Source organism: Dendrobates tinctorius, unplaced genomic scaffold (assembly GCF_039654945.1).
Source record: "Dendrobates tinctorius isolate UK_male_01 unplaced genomic scaffold, ASM3965494v1 ptg000012l, whole genome shotgun sequence".
Taxonomy (NCBI): domain Eukaryota; kingdom Metazoa; phylum Chordata; class Amphibia; order Anura; family Dendrobatidae; genus Dendrobates; species Dendrobates tinctorius.
Genome location: NW_027361680.1, coordinates 12,734,040 through 12,757,612, shown reverse-complemented (window position 1 = coordinate 12,757,612; position 23,573 = coordinate 12,734,040). Strand labels below are relative to the sequence as shown.

Here is a 23,573-nt window from a genome sequence, read left to right as displayed (position 1 = left end):
TAATAAGCGTGGGAAAGTTTCTGAAATTTTTCCCACGCTCATCAGTTCACCTCCTGTCCGTGATTTTGAGGTCCGTGTGTAATCTGATTTTTTTCTCGCACCCATAGACTTTCATTGGCGAGTTATGGCCGATAATCTGTGACAATTAAAACGGACGAGAAAAAATCGGATGATGGGATCTGCCCCATAGATGAACATTGGGACGAGGGCAATGCGATTTTTTTTTTAACACATTGCACTCGTCCGTTTTTCTCGCTAGTGTGACTCCAGTCTAAAGCAGATGCTGGCAACGGAGCAGGACTCCTCAAGGGAGCACTGGGAAGGTAAGTGTAAATTTTTTTTTTTTTTTTTTTTTTTTTAATGTTTTCTTATGGGGTCATGCATACCAGAATGGGGGTGTGGGCAAATCATAAGGATGGGGTCCATGCATACCAGGACTGGGGGCCAAACATACCTAGACGTTAATAAAGAGAAATTAATATTCATTGCCCTCCACGCCCATGGCTCTAGCCTCCTGTGCCCCTGACCCGCTGCTCTGCTGATGCCGCTCCCCCGCCTCCCCACCTGAGCCAGTACATCTGGACTATAAGACGCACCCCCCATTTTTCTCCACATTTGTGGAGGAAAAAAGTGCATCTTCTAATCTGAAAAATACAGTATATAGTGTGTGACTTGCACAGTAATTTAGCCCTTAATGAAGCCCCTTGGTGTACTCACCTGCTACAGTACCCCTATCATGGCCTTCAGAGTATTAGGCCTCAAAAATGCCCCCTACACACAGTATGGTACCCCTATTTATAGTATTGTCTCCACCTCCCCATATATACAGTATAATGACCCTGGGCCTTTTTTTTCAGACCGCAAAAAATTACGCAACTCACGTTATCTGCCAACTTTGTTAAAAGCGACAGAGTTGAGCTAAAATAAGGAAGAAAATTTGACTTATATGAACTGGCACATGCGCTGTCAACATGCATTATTCTGGGAATATCACTGTGCTAAAATGCAGAGTAGCTGGCCTCATCAACCGTATCTTCTGATTCTTCCTCCCTCACCATGGCAAGTGTTGTCACATAGGTCTCTGACCGCAAAACCTCCACTTGTTTACCCGCTACAGTTGACGCGAGTGAGAGCCCGTCAGCTGATACGGAAGTGGACATGCCTGCTGTTTTTGACTGATCTCAGATACCAAGCACACCCCATTATTCTCCATCCTACATAACATCTCTGCCTGTCCCTCTCTCACAGTCCAGCAGCTTGTCGTGTTCACCCTACTCCATCCTGTGTCAGCACATATCAGCACCCTCGTTTGTGCAATTGTGTTCACGTAAAAGATTGTTTCCTCCTTCGCAAAGCTAAGAGCTTGAACTTCACCAGCCACAATCTACTCATAATAATATTTATTTATATATCGCGAACATATTCCACAGAGCTTTACAAGTCAGCAGTTCATATAAAACAGTCAAAAGTTTCAAAGTTAACGAACATCAAACAAAGCAAAAATCTTGATCCTGCTCTTCAGAGGTTACAAGCTACAATGAGGTGGGAGTGACACAAAGTTCAGGTGCTTATTTACAATGATGGTCCAGCCATCTTGAGGAAATCGGGGGGTAGATAAAGGCTGCATGAGGCACGGTTGAGTTTGATAGCGAATTATGTTTAGAGAAGTAGAGAATAAGCTATATATATAAAAAGGACTTTGATTATGGAACGTGATAGGCTGCCCTAGACAGATGTGTTTGTGATAACCCTCACAGCTCCCTATTTATAGTATTGTCTCTACCTCTCCATATATACAGTATGATGACCCTCACAACTCCCTATTTATAGTGTTGTCTCTTCCTCTCCATATATACAGTATGATGACCCTCACAACTCCCTATTTATAGTATTGTCTCTACCTCTCCATATATACAGTATGATGACCCTCACAACTCCCTATTTATAGTGTTGTCTCCTCCTCTCCATATATACAGTATGATGACCCTCACAACTCCCTATTTATAGTATTGTCTCTACCTCTCCATATATACAGTATGATGACCCTCACAACTCCCTATTTATAGTATTGTCTCCACCTCTCCATATATACAGTATGATGACACTCACAACTCCCTATTTATAGTGTTGTCTCCACCTCTCCATATATATACAGTATGATGACCCTCACAACTCCCTATTTATAGTGTTGTCTCCACCTCTCCATATATACAGTATGATGACCCTCACAACTCCCTATTTATAGTGTTGTCTCCACCTCTCCATATATACAGTATATACAGTATGATGACCTTCACAACTCCCTATTTATAGTATTGTCTCCATCTCTCCATTTATACAGTATGATGACACTCACAACTCCCTATTTATAGTATTGTCTCCACCTCTCCATATATAGTGTGATGACCCTCACAACTCCCTATTTATAGTATTGTCTCCACCTCTCCATATATAGTGTGATGACCCTCACAACTCCCTATTTATAGTATTGTCTCCACCTCTCCATATATACAGTATGATGACACTCACAACTCCCTATTTATAGTATTGTTTCTACCGCTCCATATATACAGTATGATGACCCTCACAACTCCTTATTTATAGTATTGTCTCCACCTCTCCATATATACAGTGTGATGACCCTTACAACTCCCTATTTATAGTATTGTCTCTAGCTCTCCATATATACACTATGATGACCCTCACAACTCCCTATTTATAGTATTGTCTCCACCTCTCCATATATACAGTGTGATGACCCTTACAACTCCCTATTTATAGTATTGTCTCTAGCTCTCCATATATACACTATGATGACCCTCACAACTCCCTATTTATAGTATTGTCTCCACCTCTCCATATATACAGTACAGTATGATGACCCTCACAACTCCCTATTTAGTGTTGTCTCCACCTCTCCATATATATACAGTATGATGACCCTCACAACTCCCTATTTATAGTGTTGTCTCCACCTCTCCATATATACAGTATGATGACCCTCACAACTCCCTATTTATAGTGTTGTCTCCACCTCTCCATATATACAGTATGATGACCCTCACAACTCCCTATTTATAGTATTGTCTCCACCTCTCCATATATACAGTATGACGACCTCACAACTCCCTATTTATAGTCTTGTCTCCACCTCTCCAATATACAGTATGATGACCCTCACAACTCCCTATTTATAGTGTTGTCTCCACCTCTCCATATATACAGTATGATGACCCTCACAACTCCCTATTTATAGTATTGTCTCCACCTCTCCATATATACAGTGTGATGACCCTCACAACTCCCTATTTATAGTATTGTCTCCACCTCTCCATATATACAGTGTGAGGACCCTCACAACTCCCTATTTATAGTATTGTCTCCACCTCTCCATATATACAGTGTGATGACCCTCACAACTCCCTATTTATAGTGTTGTCTCCACCTGTCCATATATACAGTATGATGACCCTCACAACTCCCTATTTATAGTATTGTCTCCACCTCTCCATATATACAGTATGATGTCCCTCACAACTCCCTATTTATAGTATCCTCTCCATATATACAGTATGATGACCCTCACAACTCCCTATTTATAGTGTTGTCTCCACCTCTCCATATATACAGTATATACAGTATGATGACCCTCACAACTCCCTATTTATAGTATTGTCTCCATCTCTCCATTTATACAGTATGATGACCCTCACAACTCCCTATTTATAGTATTGTCTCCATCTCTCCATTTATACAGTATGATGACACTCACAGCTCCTTATTTATAGTATTGTCTCCATCTCTCCATTTATACAGTATGATGACCCTCAGAACTCCCTATTTATAGTATTGTCTCCACCTCTCCATATATACAGTGTGATGACCCTCACAGCTCCCTATTTATAGTATTGTCTCCACCTCTCCATATATACAGTGTGATGACCCTCACAACTCCCTATTTATAGTATTGTCTCCACCTCTCCATATATACAGTATGATGACGCTCACAACGCCCTATTTATAGTGTTGTTTCCACCTCTCCATATATACAGTATGACGACCTCACAACTCCCTATTTATAGTCTTGTCTCCACCTCTCCAATATACAGTATGATGACCCTCACAACTCCCTATTTATAGTGTTGTCTCCACCTCTCCATATATACAGTATGATGACCCTCACAACTCCCTATTTATAGTATTGTCTCCACCTCTCCATATATACAGTGTGATGACCCTCACAACTCCCTATTTATAGTATTGTCTCCACCTCTCCATATATACAGTGTGAGGACCCTCACAACTCCCTATTTATAGTATTGTCTCCACCTCTCCATATATACAGTGTGATGACCCTCACAACTCCCTATTTATAGTGTTGTCTCCACCTGTCCATATATACAGTATGATGACCCTCACAACTCCCTATTTATAGTATTGTCTCCACCTCTCCATATATACAGTATGATGTCCCTCACAACTCCCTATTTATAGTATCCTCTCCATATATACAGTATGATGACCCTCACAACTCCCTATTTATAGTGTTGTCTCCACCTCTCCATATATACAGTATATACAGTATGATGACCCTCACAACTCCCTATTTATAGTATTGTCTCCATCTCTCCATTTATACAGTATGATGACCCTCACAACTCCCTATTTATAGTATTGTCTCCATCTCTCCATTTATACAGTATGATGACACTCACAGCTCCTTATTTATAGTATTGTCTCCATCTCTCCATTTATACAGTATGATGACCCTCAGAACTCCCTATTTATAGTATTGTCTCCACCTCTCCATATATACAGTGTGATGACCCTCACAGCTCCCTATTTATAGTATTGTCTCCACCTCTCCATATATACAGTGTGATGACCCTCACAACTCCCTATTTATAGTATTGTCTCCACCTCTCCATATATACAGTATGATGACGCTCACAACGCCCTATTTATAGTGTTGTTTCCACCTCTCCATATATACAGTATGATGACCCTCACAACTCCCTATTTATAGTATTGTCTCTACCTCTCCATATATACAGTATGATGACCCTCACAACTCCCTATATATAGTATTGTCTCTACCTCTCCATATATACAGTATGATGACCCTCACAACTCCCTATTTATAGTGTTGTCTCCACCTCTCCATATATACAGTAAGATGACCCTCACAACTCCCTATTTATAGTGTTGTCTCCACCTCTCCATATATACAGTATATACAGTATGATGACCCTCACAACTCCCTATTTATAGTCTTGTCTCCACCTCTCCATATATACAGTATGATGACCCTCACAACTCCCTATTTATAGTGTTGTCTCCACCTCTCCATATATACAGTATATACAGTATGATGACCCTCACAACTCCCTATTTATAGTATTGTCTCCACCTCTCCATATATACAGTATGATGACCCTCACAACTCCCTATTTATAGTATTCTCTACCTCTCCACATATACAGTATGATGACCCTCACAACTCCCTATTTATAGTGTTGTCTCCACCTCTCCAAAAATACAGTATGATGACCCTCACAACTCCCTATTTATAGTATTGTCTCCACCTCTCCATTTATACAGTATGATGACCTCACAATTCCCTGTTTATAGTATTGTCTCCATCTCTCCATTTATACAGTATGATGACCCTCACAACTCCCTATTTATAGTATTGTCTCCACTTCTACATATACAGTGGGGAAAAAAAGTATTTAGTCAGTCAGCAATAGTGCAAGTTCCACCACTTAAAAAGATGAGAGGCGTCTGTAATTTACATCATAGGTAGACCTCAACTATGGGAGACAAACTGAGAAAAAAAAATCCATCACTGCTCTAGAGGAGATCTGCATGGAGGAATGGGCCAACAACAGTGTGTGGCAACCTTGTGAAGACTTACAGAAAACGTTTGACCTCTGTCATTGCCAACAAAGGATATATCACAAAGTATTGAGATGAAATTTTGTTTCTGACCAAATACTTATTTTCCACCATAATATGCAAATAAAATGGAAAAAAAACAGACAATGTGATTTTCTGGATTTTTTTTTCTCAATTTGTCTCCCATAGTTGAGGTCTACCTATGATGTAAATTACAGACGCCTCTCATCTTTTTAAGTGGTGGAACTTGCACTATTGCTGACTGACTAAATACTTTTTTTCCCCACTGTATACAGTATGATGACCCTCACAACTCCCTACAAAGTTGGAAAATTGCGAAATTTTCAAAATTTTCGCCAAATCTTCATTTTTTTTTCCGCAAATTATATGAATTAAATTTTACCACTAACATGAAGTACAATATGTCACAAGAAAACAATGTCAGAATCACCAGGATCCATGGAAGCGTTTCAGAGTTATTACCTCATAAAGGGACAATGGTCAGAATAGTAAAAAATTGGCCTGGTCATTAACGTGCAAACCACCTTTGGGGATTAAGGGATTAAATAGCAGGATCGGAAGTATTTCTGCACTCTTCGAATTACATCACACGTATTGATAAATGAACTGTAGGTTTAATGTCAATGCGTTTCAGAGTCAACTCCTTCAGGACAGCCATACATAAACAAATAGAGGCATTTATGGTTTAAAAGAAACCTGCCGGCAGGATTGTGCACAGTAACCTACACAGTGTCAGTTTGCGCCGTTATACTGAATAAAATGATACCTTGGTTGATGATAGCCGTCTTGTGATAGTTTTTTAATCTTTATTTTCAGTTTGTAGTAAATGATATGGATTCTCAATATCATGAGAACTGTCTCACTGCAGCTCAGTGATACACTGCAGGAGCGATTACCTCCTGTCAGTGTAGCACTGGTGGTTGGGTGACTGTTCTACATGTGAGATCGCCATGGGACACTCGGATTACCTGGACTACGGCGGACAGGTGAGTATGTGGTGTTTTATTATGTTTGATTTTTTTTACTAGGAGACGTGGGCATCCCAGAGTCTGGAGGAAGAGTGGAGAGACAGACAATCCTAGCTGCTTGAGGTCTAGTGTGAAGTTTCTACAATCAGTGACAGTTTGGGGAGCCATATCATCTGCTGGTGTAGGTACACTGTGTTTTATCAAGACCAAAGTCAGAGCAGCCGTCTACCATGAACTTATAGCGTGTTTTATGCTTCCCTCTGCCCACAAGCTTTTTGGAGATGGACATTTCATTCTCCAGCAGGACTTGGCCCCTGTCCACACTGTCAAAAGTACCAATACCTGGTTTAGAAACAACAGTATCACTGTGCTTGATTGGTCAGAAAACTCGCTTGACCTTAACCACATAGAGAATCTATGGGGTATTGTCAAGAGGACGATGAGAGACACCAGACCCAACAATGCAGACGATCTGAAGGCTGCTATCAAAGCAACCTGGGCTTCCATAACACGTCAGCAGTGCCACAGGCTGATCGCCTCCATGCCACACTGCATTGATGCAGTAATTGATTCAAAAGGAACCCCGACCAAGTATTGAGTGCATTTATTGAACATAGATTTCAGTAGGCCAACATTTCGGATTTTAAAATAATTTTTCAAGCTGGTGCTATAAAGCATTCTAATTTACTGAGATAATGACTTTTGGGTTTTCATTGGCTGTAAGCCATAATCATTAACATTAACAGAAATAAACGCTTGAAATAGATCACTCTGTTTGTAATGACTATTTAATAAATGAGATTCACTTTTTGGATTGAAGAACTGAAATAAATTAACTTTTTGATAATATTCTAATTTTTTGACAAGCACCTGTATATACAAATCAAAAGACTCTGACTTACATTGGGACATAGCATTTCAGTTCTTGTCTAATTTCCTCTTATTTTTTTTTTTTTTTTTTCTCCACTTCCCATTAACACCAGGATCGTATCCCTTAGAGCATTATAAAATGTCTATTAATATACTTTTATTAACTTTATTATCTGTTTCATGTCATCTCCAGCTCTGTTAAACATATGTATTTGTTTCTTTTATTTTATAGGAAAAAAAATATATTGATGTATACAACGTTACACACGATTTTTGACATGACTGTCCATACTCCTCCCTCTGCACTTGGTGCCCTTTTTTTTTATTTTTTTTGTACTTAAACCATGTATGCCTGTATACGTTTATTATATCAATATTATCAGTTTAAAAAACAGTAGAAGCAATGATTATATCAAAATTGGTCCAAGAACTCAATCTTAAAAAACAGTAGAGGGTGGAGGAGGTCTCTCTGTCTCTGCTGTGCCAGCCTGGCCCGTGTGTCTCTGCCGTGCCAGCCTGGCCCGTGTGTCTCTGCCGTGCCAGCCTGGCCCGTGTGTCAGCTGTGCCTGCCGTGCCCACCTACCTGCCTGTCAGTTGCACCTGACCAAGTGTCCCCAGTGGGATCAGCAACCACAGCCAGACACCACCCTCGAGTGGCACTTTCCAGCTGCCTACCGCACAAGCCTGACCTCACCATCAGAGGCTCCAGCGAAAACCAAGACAGCTGTCCTAGAAATGCACCTTCCAGGGTAGTCTGGTTTGTGGCACAGAGGGGCCACAACTCTCTGGCTCATGCCCACCAGTCAGGGCATGAGCGTGACATACAGTATGATGTCCCTCACAAGTCCCTATTTATAGTATTGTCTCCACATCTCCATATATACAGTACTAGATGTGTGCCCGATGCTATCGCATCAGGAGGACAGTAACATCACAATGGGGGCAGCTTTGTGGCACTGGGGGTGGCGGCCCACCCACTTCCGTGCAGTCATAACCGGCAGGAAAGATGGTGTTTTGCGGCCTGTGCTGGAGATGGTGTGCGGCGCCACCAGAGGGTGGCCGCACCCAATCTCCAGCACAAGCCTCAAGCCGCGGTCTTTCCTGCCTGCTGTGACTGCACGGAGGTGGGTGGGCAGGCATTGGCGGGATCCGGCGCGTGTAGTCAGGCGGGGGGTCCGGTGGCGGCATCCATTACTCCCCCCTCATTACACCCTCTCGTTACACCCCTCTCACAGTCGGCAGGAAAGACGGTGTTTTGCGGCCTGTGCTGGAGATGGTATGTGGCACCACATACCATTGGGTGGCCGCACCCAATCTCCAGCACAAGCCTCAAGCCGCGGTCTTTCCTGACGGCTGTGACTGCACGAAGGTGTGTGGGCAGGCAGCGGCGGGATCCGGCGCGTGCAGTCAGGCGGTGGGTCCTGGTGGGGGTCCGGTGGCATCCCTCTCATTACTCCCCCCCTCATTACACCCCCTTCATTACACCCCTTGTTACACCCCTTTCACAGCCTCGTGATCCCAGCGGCGGTCGGGATCGCAGCGGCGGCCTGGATCCGAGCGGCAGCTGGGATCGCAGCGGTGGCCTGGATCCGAGCGGTAGCTGGATCCCAGTGGCGGTCGGGATCCGAGCGGTAGCTGGATCCCAGTGGCGGTCGGGATCGCAGCGGCAGCCTGGATCCCAGTGGCGTTTGGGATCGCAGTGGTGGCCTGGATCCCAGCGGCGGTTGGGATCGCTGCTGCGTGGTGGTCGAGATCGCAGCTGCGTCCTGGATCCCAGCGGCATCACTCGGGTGTACCAAAAAGGCGGTCAGCGTACTTCCGGTGCGGCGGATTGTGGGATTCGGGGAATCCAGACGGAAGTGGATGACGGACAATTTAACCCCTTCGTGACCAATGACGCCACATAGGCGTCATGAAAGTCGGTGCCAATCCGACCAGTGACTCCTATGAGGTGTCATGGCTATAACCCCTTCACGACCAATGACGCCACATAGGCGTCATGAAAACTGGTACCAATCTGACCAGTGACGCCTATGTGGCGTCATGACTTTAAAGTCCCCCTGCGGGTCGGGTGACCTAGGTCACTGAAAGGTCACCCGACCCGCAGATACAGCGGGCTTTGTACTTAACCACGGGGGGCGTGGCTTCGCCCCCACGTGGCTACGATCGCTCTGATTGGCTGTTAAAAGTGAAATAGCCAATCAAAGCGATAGTAATATTTCATCAATGAAAATTGATGAAATATTACAATCCAGCCATGTCCGACGCTGCTGTAGCATCGGACATGGCTGGTGACACCGATCCGACCCCCCCCACCGGTTAACGGGGGCGACCTGCCCCCTGCCACTGAATGACAGCGGCGATGTGCTTGGGGGTTCAAGATGCTCACCACACATCTAGATAAGTTCCTTGGGGGGTCTGTTTTCCAAAATGGGGTCACTTGTGGGGGGTTTCCACAGTTTAGGTACATCAGGGGCTCTGCAAATGTAACATGATGCCCGCAGACCATTCCATCAAAGTCAGCATTTCAAAATGTCACTACTTCCCTTCCGAGCCCCGACGTGTGCCCAAGCAGTGGTTCTCCCCCCACATATGGGGTACCAGCGTACTCAGGACAAACTGGACAACAACTTTTGGGGTCCAGTTTATCCTGGTACTCTTGTGAAAATTAAAAATAGCGTGCTAAAAAATCATTTTTGAGGAAAAAATAATTTTTATTTTCACTGCTCTGTGTTATAAACTTTTGTGAAGCACTTGGATTCAAAGTGCTCACTACACATCTAGATAAGTTCCATAAGGGGTCTAGTTTCCAAAATGGGGTCACCTGTGGGGGAGCTCCAATGTTTAGGTGCACAGGGGCTCTCCAAACGCGACATGGTGTCCGATAACGATTGGAGCTAATTTTCCATTCAAAAAGTCAAATGGTGCTCCTTCCCTTCTGGACCCTGCCGTACGCCCAAACAGTGGTTTATGACCACATATGAGGTATCGGTGTACTCAGGAGAAATTGCCCAACAAATTTTAGGATCCATTTTATCCTGTTGTCCATGTGAAAATGAAAAAATTGATGCTAAAAGAAAATTTTTGTTGGAAAAATTAAAATGTCCATTTTTTCTTTCCACGTTGCTTTAGTTCCTGTGAAACACCTGAAGGGTTAGTAATCTTCTTGAATGTAGTTTTGAGTAGCTTGAGGGGTGAAGTTTTCAGAATGGTGTCACTTTTGGGTATTTTCTGCCATATAGACCCCTCAAAGTGACTTCAAATGTGAGGTGGTCCCTAAAAAAAAAAAATGGTTTTGTAAATTTTGTTGTAAAAATGAGAAATTGCTGGTCAACTTTTAACCCTTATAACTTCCTAACAAAAAAATATTTTGTTTCCAAAATTGTGCTGATGTAAAGAAGACATGTGGGAAATGTTATTTAGTAACCACTTTGTGTCACATAACTCTCTGGTTTAACAGAATAAAAATTCAAAATTTGAAAATTGCGAAATTTTCGCCAAATTTCTGATTCTTTCACAAATAAACGCAAAAATTATCGACCTAAATTTACCACTAACATGAAGCCCAATATGTCACGAAAAATCAGTCTCAGAATTGCTAGGATCCGTTGAAGCGTTCCTGAGTTATTACCTCATAAAGGGACACTGGTCAGAATTGCAAAAAATGGCCTGGTCATTAAGGTCAAAATAGGCTTGGTCATGCTGGGGTTAAAGCCCCCTGCTGGTTGGGTGACCGGGGTCACTGAAAGGTCACCCGACCAGCAGATACAGGTGGCTTTGTACTTCACTACAGGGGGCGTGGCTTCGCCCCCACGTGGCTACGATCGCTCTTATTGGCTGTTAAAAGTGAAACTGCCAATCAGCGATAGTAATATTTCATCAACGAAAATTGATGAAATATTACAGTCCAGCCATGGCCGATGCTGCAGTAGCATCGGACATGGCTGGAGACCGTGATCCGACCCCCCCCCCCCCCCTCACCAACTCACGGGGTCGATCGGCCCCCGATACCGACTGACGGCGGCAATGTGCCGCCGCCATCATCTGCTCCCCTCCCCCTTCTCCCCGTACCCCCCCCCGGTACCTCCGATGTCCCGCCATCCTGTTCAATGGGCGCCGCCATATTGGAAAATGGCTGGCGCATGTGCAGTGCGCTCACCGGCTGCAGATTCCATTAATTCATATTGATCACTATGATAAACTCTCACAGTGATCAAAATAGAATGGAAAGTAAATAAACCCCCCGTTTATCAACCCCATAGGCAGGAACAAATAAAATAACAAAATTATTTTTATTTTTCCATTAGGGTTAGGGTTGGAAATAGGGTCAGGGTTAGAATTTGGGTTAGGGTTGGAAATAGGTTTAGGGTTAGAATTAGGGTTGGAATTAGGGTTACGGTTAGAGTGGAATTAGGGTTGGGGTTGGAATTAGGGTTAAGATTAGGGTTAGGGATGTGTTGGGGTTAGGGTTGGGATTAGGGTTAGGGGTGTATTGGGATTAGGGTTAGGGCTGTGGTTAGGGGTGTGTTGGGGTTAGGGTTGGAGTTAGAATTGAGAGCTTTCCACTGTTTAGGCACATCAGGGGGTCTCCAAACGCGACATGGTGCAACCATTGGTTCCAGCCAATTTTGCGTTCAAAAAGTCAAACGGTGCTCCCTCCCTTCCAAGCCCCGACGTGTGCCCAAACAGTGGTTTACCCCAACATATGGGGTATCAGCGTACTCAGGAAAAATTGCACAACAACTTTTGTGGTCTAATTTCTCCTGTTACCCTTGGGAAAATAAAAAATTGGGGGCTAAAAAATTATTTTTGTGGAAAAAAAAGATTTTTTATTTTTACGTCTCTGCGTTATAAGCTTCTGTGAAGCACTTGGGGGGTTCAAAGTGCTCACCAGACGCTAGATAAGTTCCTTGGAAGGTCTTGTTTCCAAAATGGGGTCACTTGGGGGTTTCTACTGTTTAGGCACATCAGGGGCTTTGCAAACGTAATGACGACCGCAGACCTTTCCATCAAAGTCTGCATTTCAAAATGTCACTACTTCCATTCCGAGCCCTTACGTGTGCCCAAACAATGGTTCCCCCCCATATATGGGGTACCAGCGTACTCAGGACAAATTGGACAGCAACTTTTGGAAAATAAAAATTAGTGAGCTAAAAAATCATTTTTTGAGAAAAAAAGTGATTTTTTATTTTCTCAGCTTTGCGTTATAAACTTCTGTGAAGCACTTGGAGGTTCAAGGTGCTCACCACACATCTAGGTAAGTTCCTTGGGGGGGGTCTAGTTTCCAAAATGGGGTCACTTGTGGGGGGTTTCCACAGTTTATGTACATCAGGGGCTCTGCAAATGTAACATGATGCCCGCAGACCATTCCATCAAAGTCAGCATTTCAAAATGTCACTACTTCCCTTCCGAGCCCTGACGTGTGCCCAAACAGTGGTCCCCCCCCCCCACATATGGGGTACCAGTGTACTCAGGATAAACTGGACAACAACTTTTGTGAGTTTAAAAAAAAAGTTGTAGTCAGCTTAGGCCTCTTTCACACTTCAGTTTTTTGCCATCAGTCAAAATCCGCCAAAATTTGAAAATGGCGGATCCGCTTTTTCTTGTTGCGGATCCGCCATTTTCCCGATTGGGATACATTAGTGGCGGATTTTGACGGATGGTCGTCCGTTGCGTCCGATATTCGGCGGATCCGCAAAATTCTTTGCGGATTCTGTCTGAGGGGGACGGAGCTTGTAACTTTTTTTTTCGCCGTCAAATTGGCGGATGACGGCGGATCTGCCGTCATCCGCCATGCGGTAGAATGGGCGCCTATGGGCGGCGGATCCGCCGGGATCCGCGATTTTGCGGAATCCGCCGGCAGGATCCGCAAAATCGTACTGGGCATGCCCAGAAAAAAGATACTTTTCCAGACAGTCCCAAAACTATATAAGGTGGGCTAATTGGGCCCAGACATGCAGTGTCAGCCACCAAGGCTCTGCCACAGGACACCCACCAAGGCTCTGCCACAGGACACCCACCAAGCCTGCCAGTACCAGCTCACTTACAAGTGTGAGTATACCTATTTATGACATTTCTGTGCGTGTGTGTATGGCCTGCTAGTGTGTGGTCTGCGAGTGTTGCATGTGTTTTTTTTTTTTCATACTTTTTTTTTCTGTTGCTTGTGTACTGCATTTTATTTTCATACAACTGTAATTATATTGTATTTTTTATGCTGTGATTGAGTGGTGTATCATGGTATGTGGTGTAATTGGGCCCAGACAATCCGGCACCAGCAACACAAGACACCAAGCAAGATATCCGACTCCAGCCTGCCTGACAGAAGATTCAACTAGAGCTATAAAACCTGTCTGCCCAGCTGCAAGTCTACCACCTGCAAGACCCCTGGAGCGTGTGTGTGTGTGTGTGTGTATATGTATGGCCTGTGTGTCTGTAATGCATTTTTTTTTTATTTTCAATTTTTTTTTTCTGTTGCATGTGTACTGCATTTTATTTTCATACAACTGTAATTATATTGTATTTTTTTATGCTGTGATTGTGTGGTGTAAGGCCGGTTTCATATTTGCACTTTATAGCGCAGCGATGACCCGCACACGGCCGCCGCTAATCCCCGTCCCATCCGGTCATCGCCGCCTACTAGCACACATGGACGCTTGGGATCTGTGCACCCTATGTTTAGTATGGGGTGCGCAGATGGTGCGCTGGCAGGATTTTACTGTGTGCTGCGCACTTTTGAAGGTGTGCCATGCGTGACAAAATGCAACATGCTGCATTTGGCGCACAAGGGCACACCTTCAAAAGTGCGCAGCACACGGTAAAATCCTGCCAGTGCACCATCTGCGCACCCCATACTAAACATAGGGTGCGCAGATCCCAAGCGTCGTGTGCTAGTAGGCGGCGATGACCGAATGGGACGGGGATTAGTGCAAATGTGAAACCGACCTAACTGGTATTGTATGTGGTGTAATTGGGGCCCAGACATCTGGCAACAGCCACACTGAAGACACCGAACCAGACATCAAACTCAGCTGCAAATCTTCCACCTGCAAGTGTGTGTGTGTGTGTGTGTGTGTGTGTGTGTGTGTGTGTGTGTGTGTGTGTGTGTGTGTGGCCTGGCTGTGTGTGGGTTTTTTTTATTTTCAGATTTGCAATTGTGGTGTTATTAATGTATCTGTTGTAAATCGGTGTTTTTTTTATTTTTCATTTATTGTGGTATTTAAAATAAAGAGCAGAGGAGCTCCTATTTGTTGGAAAAAAAAATTATAAAAAAAAAATAATAATAATAATAAACTGTTTTTAAAAAATCTCCTTTTGTATCATTTAAAAAAAAGGTAAAATTAAGTTACCATAAAGGTACATAAGTGTGGTTAAAAGTGAGATTGCAACATGAAAATAATCTGGGTATACACAGCTGAGTTTTTAAGGGAATTCAAAAACATCCAGACACAGTGTGGGTATACACAAAATAAACACCTTCAATCACTGGTTACACTCTCGGTGACAGTTTGAGGGAATGCAAACGCTGGTTTACACACCTTCAATCACTGGTTACACTCTACACTGGTTTACACACCTTCAATCACTGGTTACACTTGGTTACACTTTTTCAGGGAATTCACATGCAAAAAAAAGTGGGTTTACATAAAATATTACACACCTTCAATCACTAGTTACACTCTGTGAGAGATAAGGAAATGTAAACATGAAAACACCACTTAAAATCATTTTCTTAATACTTACAGATCACTTCATAATGAAGAACCAAAAAATCAGCAGAGATGGTCAGCCAGACCGCAGAAGGGATCTTCAAACAGACCGCAGCAGCGAGGAACGGCGACAGCGCAGCAGAGAGGAACGGCGACAGCGCAGCAGAGAGGAACGGCGAGTGCACAGCAGACATGAACACCCAGGCCGCGGCAGAGTACACGCAAGTTTCCCTGTAAGTATAAAGACCTGAAAGCTTATTATGATCGTTTGTATAGTAGCTTAACAATTATCTTTATACTTCCAGATAACTTCAGCAAGCACCACCAACCAGACCGCAGCGGAGACTGTGAGGAATGCAGCAGCGAACACGGTCGGACAGGCCGCAGCGGAGAAAGTCGGACAGGCAGCGGAGATGGTCGAACAGACCGCAGCAGAGACGGCCAGCCAACCTTTATTTTCCCTGTAAGTATAAAGGCCTGAAAGCTTATTATGATCCTTTGTATAGTAGCTTAACAAGTGTCTTTATACTTGCAGATCACTTCAGGAAGCACCGCAGCTGCCAACGCAGCTGCCAACGCAGCAGCCACAAACCATAATGTCTTCTCCTGAAAGCTCCCCCTCACATCATCAGCGAGCTGAGGTAAAAAAAATTATTTTTTTTTTAATTTAAACTAATTTTTTTTTCTGGGTTAAAAACACTATCCTATTATGTTTTAACAGGAAGCTGATTCAGAGGAGCTTCCAGAAGGAGACGTGCAGGGTGGAGAGATGCAAGGAGGGGGTGCGCAGAGTGTAAGTTTAGCACATACACAGATACATAATGCTACACCCAACACAAACATTCATCACAGTGCACACACCATAACTACGCATCCATCGTAACAAAATTTTTTTTTTTTTTTCCCACAGTCTTCAGAATCCGGTGCCCGTACTAGAGTGACTCCCAGGACATTCCAGGGTCATCAAGGTGATGCATCTGGTGGTCGGCAAACGGTAAGTAACCCTATGTGGATAATTGTTTAAATGAACATGTGTTTGAATAGAATGTAATTTTTTGTTTTTTCTTTTGTTTTTTATCTTCACAGGTTTCACAGCGTGCTCCCCGCAGACATCTGGAGGAGGGTGTGGTCATCGATACTGATGACCTAATCCGTGAGGTGGAAAACCGGGAGCCGCTGTGGAACATGGCAAACCGTCTACACGCCGACCAACCAACCACCCGACGGCTCTGGGATGAGGTGTGTTCCGAGGTTATTGACAACTGGGAGGAACTCAATGCGAGGGCCAGGGATTTTGTGCATAAGTATTACAACTTCAGTAACTTATATTTCCAGCATGTGAAGTGTTGAATACTAAAGCTTTTTTTTTTTTTTTTTTGCTTCACAGGTGACAGGGTTATCACACGGTGGCGGTCGCTCCGGGATCGCTTCAAGAGGGACTACAACAAAGAGATTCAGACCCCGAGTGGATCGTCGGGAGGACGCCGGGGACCCCAGTACAAAAACTACAAAGCCCTAGCGTTCCTGCGATCTACAATGGTGTGCAGAAGGTAAATATTCCCCAAACAATTTCTGTAGTAGAAATGTTTAACCAAATTTTTTTTCAGCAGACTTAAATTAAATATCAATATTTTTAATATACATTTTTTCTCCTTTTTTTTAGCACCATCTGCAGCACTCGGGAGTCTGCATCAGAGTTGCGTCCCTCTGGAGTGATCCCTAGTGAGACCGCCCCCGGTGACCACATCGAGGTATCCGACCCCTCTGTACCTACCCTCTTGTCTCATCCCTCTATCCCCTCCACCAGCACTGGAGCAGCAGGGCAGACTTCATCACATGAAGCTGCTGGTGACGACTTGTTCCCTGTTCCCCACCCCTCAGACACTGCCGCAACATCTCGACCAACTTTTGGTTCTGGCCGGCAGCGTCTGAGGAGTCAGGAAAGGATGACCTTGTCTGACTGTTTGAGTCTAAACTCATCTGTTCAACACGGTTTCCACACTTATGGACAACGGTTATCTTCTGGGTTGACCATGATCAATCAAAGTATCATGGAACTCAGAAGATACATGGAACAGATGAATTTAGAATCAAACCAGACACCGAGACATACCTTTTTTCAATCTGTTGTCCGGCAAATGGAAGGTTTAAGTACTCACCAGCAGATGCGTGTGATGCAAGCCTGTCAGAATGCTCTAGTGGAAGTGCTTGCTGAAGCATCTCATCCTCCCCCTGTCCATCCTCCCCCTGTCCATCCTCCCCCAGTCCATCCTTCCACCACCATCCATCACACAGCCGTCCCTTCTCCTACCACTCCCTCTCCTTTCTCTAGTTCCCCATTCCATTCTTCCCAGTACCTACCTTCCCCATTGCATTATACCCCAATGCCCTCACCATACCCACCCCCACATACACCTTCAATGTACCCACAAACCTCATCTGTCCATCCACTCCCGTCCCAACCACATGTGTTAAACCCCCCTTCCACTTCTGGTCCTCACCAACTCCCTCCCCAGTCCTCTACCCCCCCCCCTCGATGTGGTCAACCCTGTTAACCCCTCCAATACTATCTCCACCCAACATTATCACACTCTGTGATGTTTTCTTAACAAAAAAAAACAAAAAAAATTACAAAAAAGGTAATATATACCAAGAAAAAAAAGTTACAAAAAGTAATATACCAAAAGAAAATTACAAAAAAGGTAATATATACCAAAAAAAAAAAAATTACAATATTACAAATTCAGAAATAAACTGGGTTTTTTTTTTCAAAAAACTTTATTGTATTGTTTCTTTTTTGCTTCTTTCTTTTGAAATATTCAAATTACACCAGTGGTGTAAAAGGTAAACACAACACTTGGTAACACAACACACAACAATATTTCACAGTACACCGGTGGTGTACAAGGTACAAAAAAACACTTGGTAGCACAACATTTGGTACCATTTCAAAGTGAAACGCTTGGTACACAACACTTGGTAAAATTTCAAAGTGTCACATTTTACACTGGGTACCCAACACTTGGTAACATTTGTAAGTGCAAAACAACACTTGGTAAAACTTTATGCTTGATACCCAACAATTGGTACCCAACAATTGGTAACACTGGTAAAACTTTATGCTTGGTACCCAACAATTGGTAACACTGGTAAAGTGTAAAACTTGAAGAAGAAAAAAAAAAAAAAAGTAAACCAAATCACATGATAACAATGCTTGGGAAAGCCAAACACTTGGTAACATTTCAGTTAAAAAAAAAAAAAAAAAAAATGACTCACAATTGGTATAGAAAATTATATCATGTCATCTTGCCAGTCCACTTGTCCCTCTGGTGTCACAAAATAGTCTGCAAAGGTGTCCCTGATTCTTGCCACTGATCCAGTACTCCGAAAAGTTTGTTGCTCATAATCCCACAAGGTGGTTCCAGACAGATTATCATCGATGGAAACTGGTTCCTTTGAAAGGACAAAATAGTGCAGGATTACACAGGCCTTCACCACCTCATCCACAGTCTCTGTTTTCATTTTCATGGCTGTTAACAGGACTCTCCATTTGGCAGTTAAAATTCCAAACGCGCACTCCACCACTCTGCGCGCTCTAGTTAACCGATAGTTATAGATTCTTTTCCGGTGTGTTAATCCACGACTACCGTATGGTTTGAGTAGGTGTTTAGATAGCTGAAAAGCATCGTCGCCAACGCACACAAAAAGCATTGGTGGGCCTGTTGTTCCAGGGAGTGGTCTTGGAGGTGGGAAGTTAAAATTGTCTCCATACAAGCGACGGCCCATGGTGGAAATCTTGAACACCTGAGAGTCATTAGAACGACCGTATGCACCAATGTCCACGGCAATGAATTTGCAGTTTGCGTCCGAAATGGCCATCAGCACAATAGAAAAGTATTTCTTATAGTTGTAAAACTGTGAACCAGATCCCATACGTTTCACAATCCTGATATGCTTGCCATCCACGGCACCGAGGCAGTTTGGAAACTGGCAGATTTCTTGAAACTTCTCTGCAATCTCCAGCCACCTCTCCTGTGTTGGCTCTGGAATGTATTCCTCCTGTAGAGAATCCCATAATGCCCGGCAGGTCTGTTGTACAATTCCAGCAATAGTGGAAATCCCAATCCGGAACTGGAAATGGAGGGAGGTGAAGGATTCTCCAGTTGCCAGGAATCTGTTAAAAAAATGGAAAAAAAAGTAAAATTAATACAATGCAAAGCAATCCCCAAGCCTGCCAACGCCCAGCACGGACTGTGGTGAGCATCCACATGAATTAGGAGCAAGAGGAAGAAAAAAAGTGATCCAGCTGGAGACTGAGGCGGCTGCAATTTTACAAAGCTTTATTGGACAACTTAAAAATATGTTGGTTCTTTAAAAATTTCTTATAGCAAACACCAAGCACACCAGTGAGGAGGATCAACGCGTTTCAACTAAAAAATAGTCTTAGTCATGATCTACCTGCTAATACATTGAGAAACTATATATAGAGTGCACATGACATTGATTGGACAGACAATTAAAAATGCAAAAAAGCATATACAAAAAAAACAAATATTTCTTGGTCAAGAATCATCATGGATTACAGTGAATTAGGATAAAACATTTCCTTATAAGATACTGCATGAACAGTATTCAGTATAATTTTATTAAATCTTGTCTGGCATTGAGACCACGGGGAATACGGGTGTCAAGCATAAACATCCAGTATGTTTCATGGTTAAATAATTTCTGTTGTAAATTACCTCCTCTAGGAGGTTTGTAAACCTTTTCGATTCCACAAAATCTAAAACTAAAATTGCCTTTGTGCACATTGTAAAAATGTCTTGACACAGCTGAGGCGGACAGGGCTTGAGAATTTACGGCGTCTGATAAATGTTTCCTGATCCGCACCTTCAGCGGACAAGTAGTGCAGCCGACATACTGAACTTTGCATGCAGTACATTCTATAAGATACACCACATTCTCAGTGTTGCAATTAATGTAATCATGTATGTCAAATTGCTTTTGATTATATGAAGACAAAAATGTGTTTGTTTTATAAACATAATTGCATGTTTTGCAACGGTTAGCTCCACATCTAAAGAATCCTGTGGCGTCCAGCCAAGTATCTCTATTAGTATCCCGAGAGAATAAGCTTGGAGACAGGATAGGGTAGGAGCTCGTTTTGCTACAAACTTGATGTCACTATGTGTTAATATTTGTTTCAATCTGTCATCTTGTTTTAGCATTGGTAAATGTTTTTTAATGATATCTACAATTTGTCCATATTGCAAGCTATAGGGAGTACTGAATACTACATTATTATTATAGTTCTTTTTATTTTCATGTGAATTATTCTGAATAAATCTACCTTTTTTGGTTGTTGTTAAATTTTTACGATCTGTCTGTAGAATTCTTTCACGTGCATTATCTAAATTCCATTTAGGATATCCTCTTTGTGAAAGTCGCTCACAAGTTTTCTCTTTCTACCAAAAATGCATCATTTTCAGAACAATTGCGTCTTATCCTAATAAGCTCACCATATGGAATATTTTTTAAGACATGTTTTGGATGGCAAGAGTTGGCCCTAAGAATAGAATTACTTGAGGTTGGCTTTCTATAGGGAGTGATCTCAACGGTATGCTTAGATACATTACCTCTGAGACTCAGATCCAAAAAATTAGTATTTTTTTTCTGAAAAGAATAAGTGAATTTCAGATGATATTCATTGTCATTGATATAATCTACGAATTTTTCAGCCTCCTTTTGTGTGCCTCTCCATATTAAGATCAGATCGTCTATGTAACGACCGTACCAAACAATATGTTTGCATATATCATTATTATCGTCAGAAATATGACTTTCTTCCCATTTGAGCATAACAATGTTGGCTAAGGAAGGCGAAAATTTCGCGCCCATACTGACGCCTTTCAGCTGTTTGAAAAATCTATTATCAAAACTAAAATAATTATGGTTTAACAAAAAATCCACGGCAGATATCAGAAAATTTTTTATGTCATTACTATAGGTAGAATATGTGTCCAGATAATATGTCAAACTAGATAATGCCACAGAGTGATGGATTGATGGATATAGACTCACTACATCGCATGTTAACCATGCATATTCCTCCTTCCAATGGAATTGATCAAAAACTGCAGTTACATATTTGGAATCACGTATATAGCTAGGTGTGTTTTGCACCAAAGGTTGCAGGTAATGGTCCACCCAAGATCCCAATCTTTCCCCTATGGAATACATCTTTGTGAATTTTAGGAACAACTTTTGTGGTCCAATTTCTCCTGGTACCCTTGTGAAAATAAAAAATTGCGCACTAAAAAATAATTTTTTGAGGGAAAAAAATATTTTTTATTTTCACGGCTCTGCGTTATAAACTTTTGTGAAGCACTTGGGGGGTTCAAAGTGCTCACTATGCATCTATATAAGTTCTTTAGGGGGTCTAGTTTCCAAAATGGGGTCATTTGTGGGGGAGCTCCAATGTTTAGGCACACGGGCTCTCTAAACACGACATGGTGTCCGCTAACGATTAGAGGTAATTTTCATTTCAAAAAGTCAAATGGCGCTCCTTCCCTTCTGAGCCCCGCCGTGCGCCCAAACAGTGGTTCCCCCCCCACATATGGAGTACCAGCGTACTCAGGACAAACTGGACAACAGCGCTTTTGTTGTCCAATTTCTCCTGTTAGCCATGTGAAAATAAAAAAATAGCGTGCTAAAAAATCATTTTTGAGGAAAAAAAATGATTTTTTTATTCTCACTTCTCTGCGTTATAAACTTTTGTGAAGCACTTGGGGGTTCAAAGTGCTCACCATACATCTAGATAAGTTCCATAAGGGGTCCAGTTTCCAAAATGGGGTCTCTTGTGGGGGATTTTCACTGTTTAGGCACACAGGGGCTTTCCCAACGCGACATGGTGTCTGATAACGATTGGAGCTAATTTTCAATTCAAAAAGTCAAATAGCCCTCCTTCCCTTCCGGACCCTTTCCCTTTAAATCAGCACAATTTTGGAACCAACATTTTTTTTTTGGTCATGAAGTTATACGGGTTAAAAGTTGACCAGCGATTTTTGATTTATCCAATAAAATTTGCAAAACCATTTTTTTAGGGACCACATCACACTTGAAGTAACTTCGAGGGGTCTATATGACAGAAAATACCCAAAAGTGGCACCATTGTAAAAACTGCACCCCTGAAGGTGCTTAAAACCACATTCAAGAAGTTTATTAACCCTTCAGGGACGTCACGGTAATTTTTGGAATGTAGAAAAAAAATAAACCTTTATCTTTTTTTCACAAAAAAATTACTTTTTTTTTATAACGTTAAACACTGCGTACCTCCGTGTACTTGCCCTGCACGATCCTATACCCAGCGTGTCCCTGGGTCCACGCTTTGCACACTCCTGTATTCTGCATGTTTCCTCCTGCACCTTGCTAGACACACTCGCGTCTTCTGTGAACCGGCCAAATGGTTCCAGCAGTCATAGTACTTTATCCCCCTAGGTCTGCCCTTGACACTCCCTGTATAGCGGGTGGTCCTCACTAGGTCAACTCGCCCTGGGTGGGTTTATATTACGACCCAGAGGGTCCACCCCAGGAGTCGTCACAGCTGCCTATGCTTATATGCACAAAGGCCTGGTGTCAATATGACAACTTGTTTTTGATGTAACTTGAATATTCTGTTTATTGCTTCTGGGAAACGTGCAATAATAGATCTTGATACTAAGACATCTTGCCTTGACCTCTACAATCTTTGGGTTTGTATACTATGTAATGCAGGGCTTACTGAATGTGTTGGGGGACACTCGCTTGGCAACGGGATTAAAGCACACATGATCGGTGTAACTCTTTTTAGTCACCACATTTCTAAAATACGCCCCTTCACCCGACCTTTGTCTCCATGACCGCCTCCCAGGTTGATGCGGTCACGAGACTGTCGAGCCTACTGTCTGGTCTGAGTCTAACCCCTAGTACATTACAGGGTCTGCTGTCCCGGTCCTTCAGCATTGTACTGAGAGTAGAACTGCCACTTTCAGATTCTCGGAATCCTTGTCTTGCTGATCTACCAAGGCCTTTTCTTCCGGGATTTCTTTGGCTGTCACTCTGTTGGCAAACT

At 42.9% G+C, this 23,573-nt stretch overlaps 1 protein-coding gene across 2 annotated transcripts in view; it reads left to right on the top strand.

Moving 5' to 3' along the window:
* The window catches only part of LOC141066772 (uncharacterized), a 36,586-nt gene extending 14,665 nt beyond the window's left edge, over positions 1-21,921 (top strand). Inside the window, exons 2-9 of one of the 2 annotated variants that reach the window (XM_073558004.1) lie at positions 15,500-15,696; positions 15,769-15,926; positions 15,999-16,104; positions 16,185-16,256; positions 16,374-16,457; positions 16,550-16,702; positions 16,851-17,013; positions 17,127-21,921. In XM_073558004.1, the coding sequence (XP_073414105.1) occupies positions 15,500-15,696; positions 15,769-15,926; positions 15,999-16,104; positions 16,185-16,256; positions 16,374-16,457; positions 16,550-16,702; positions 16,851-16,982 (902 nt within the window). In that variant the 3' untranslated portion in view covers positions 16,983-17,013; positions 17,127-21,921. Of the gene's footprint in view, positions 1-15,499; positions 15,697-15,768; positions 15,927-15,998; positions 16,105-16,184; positions 16,257-16,373; positions 16,458-16,549; positions 16,768-16,850; positions 17,014-17,126 lie in introns of those variants that run through there. The other variant, XM_073558005.1, reaches the window with a different exon arrangement.
* The last annotated feature ends 1,652 nt before the right edge of the window (positions 21,922-23,573 follow it).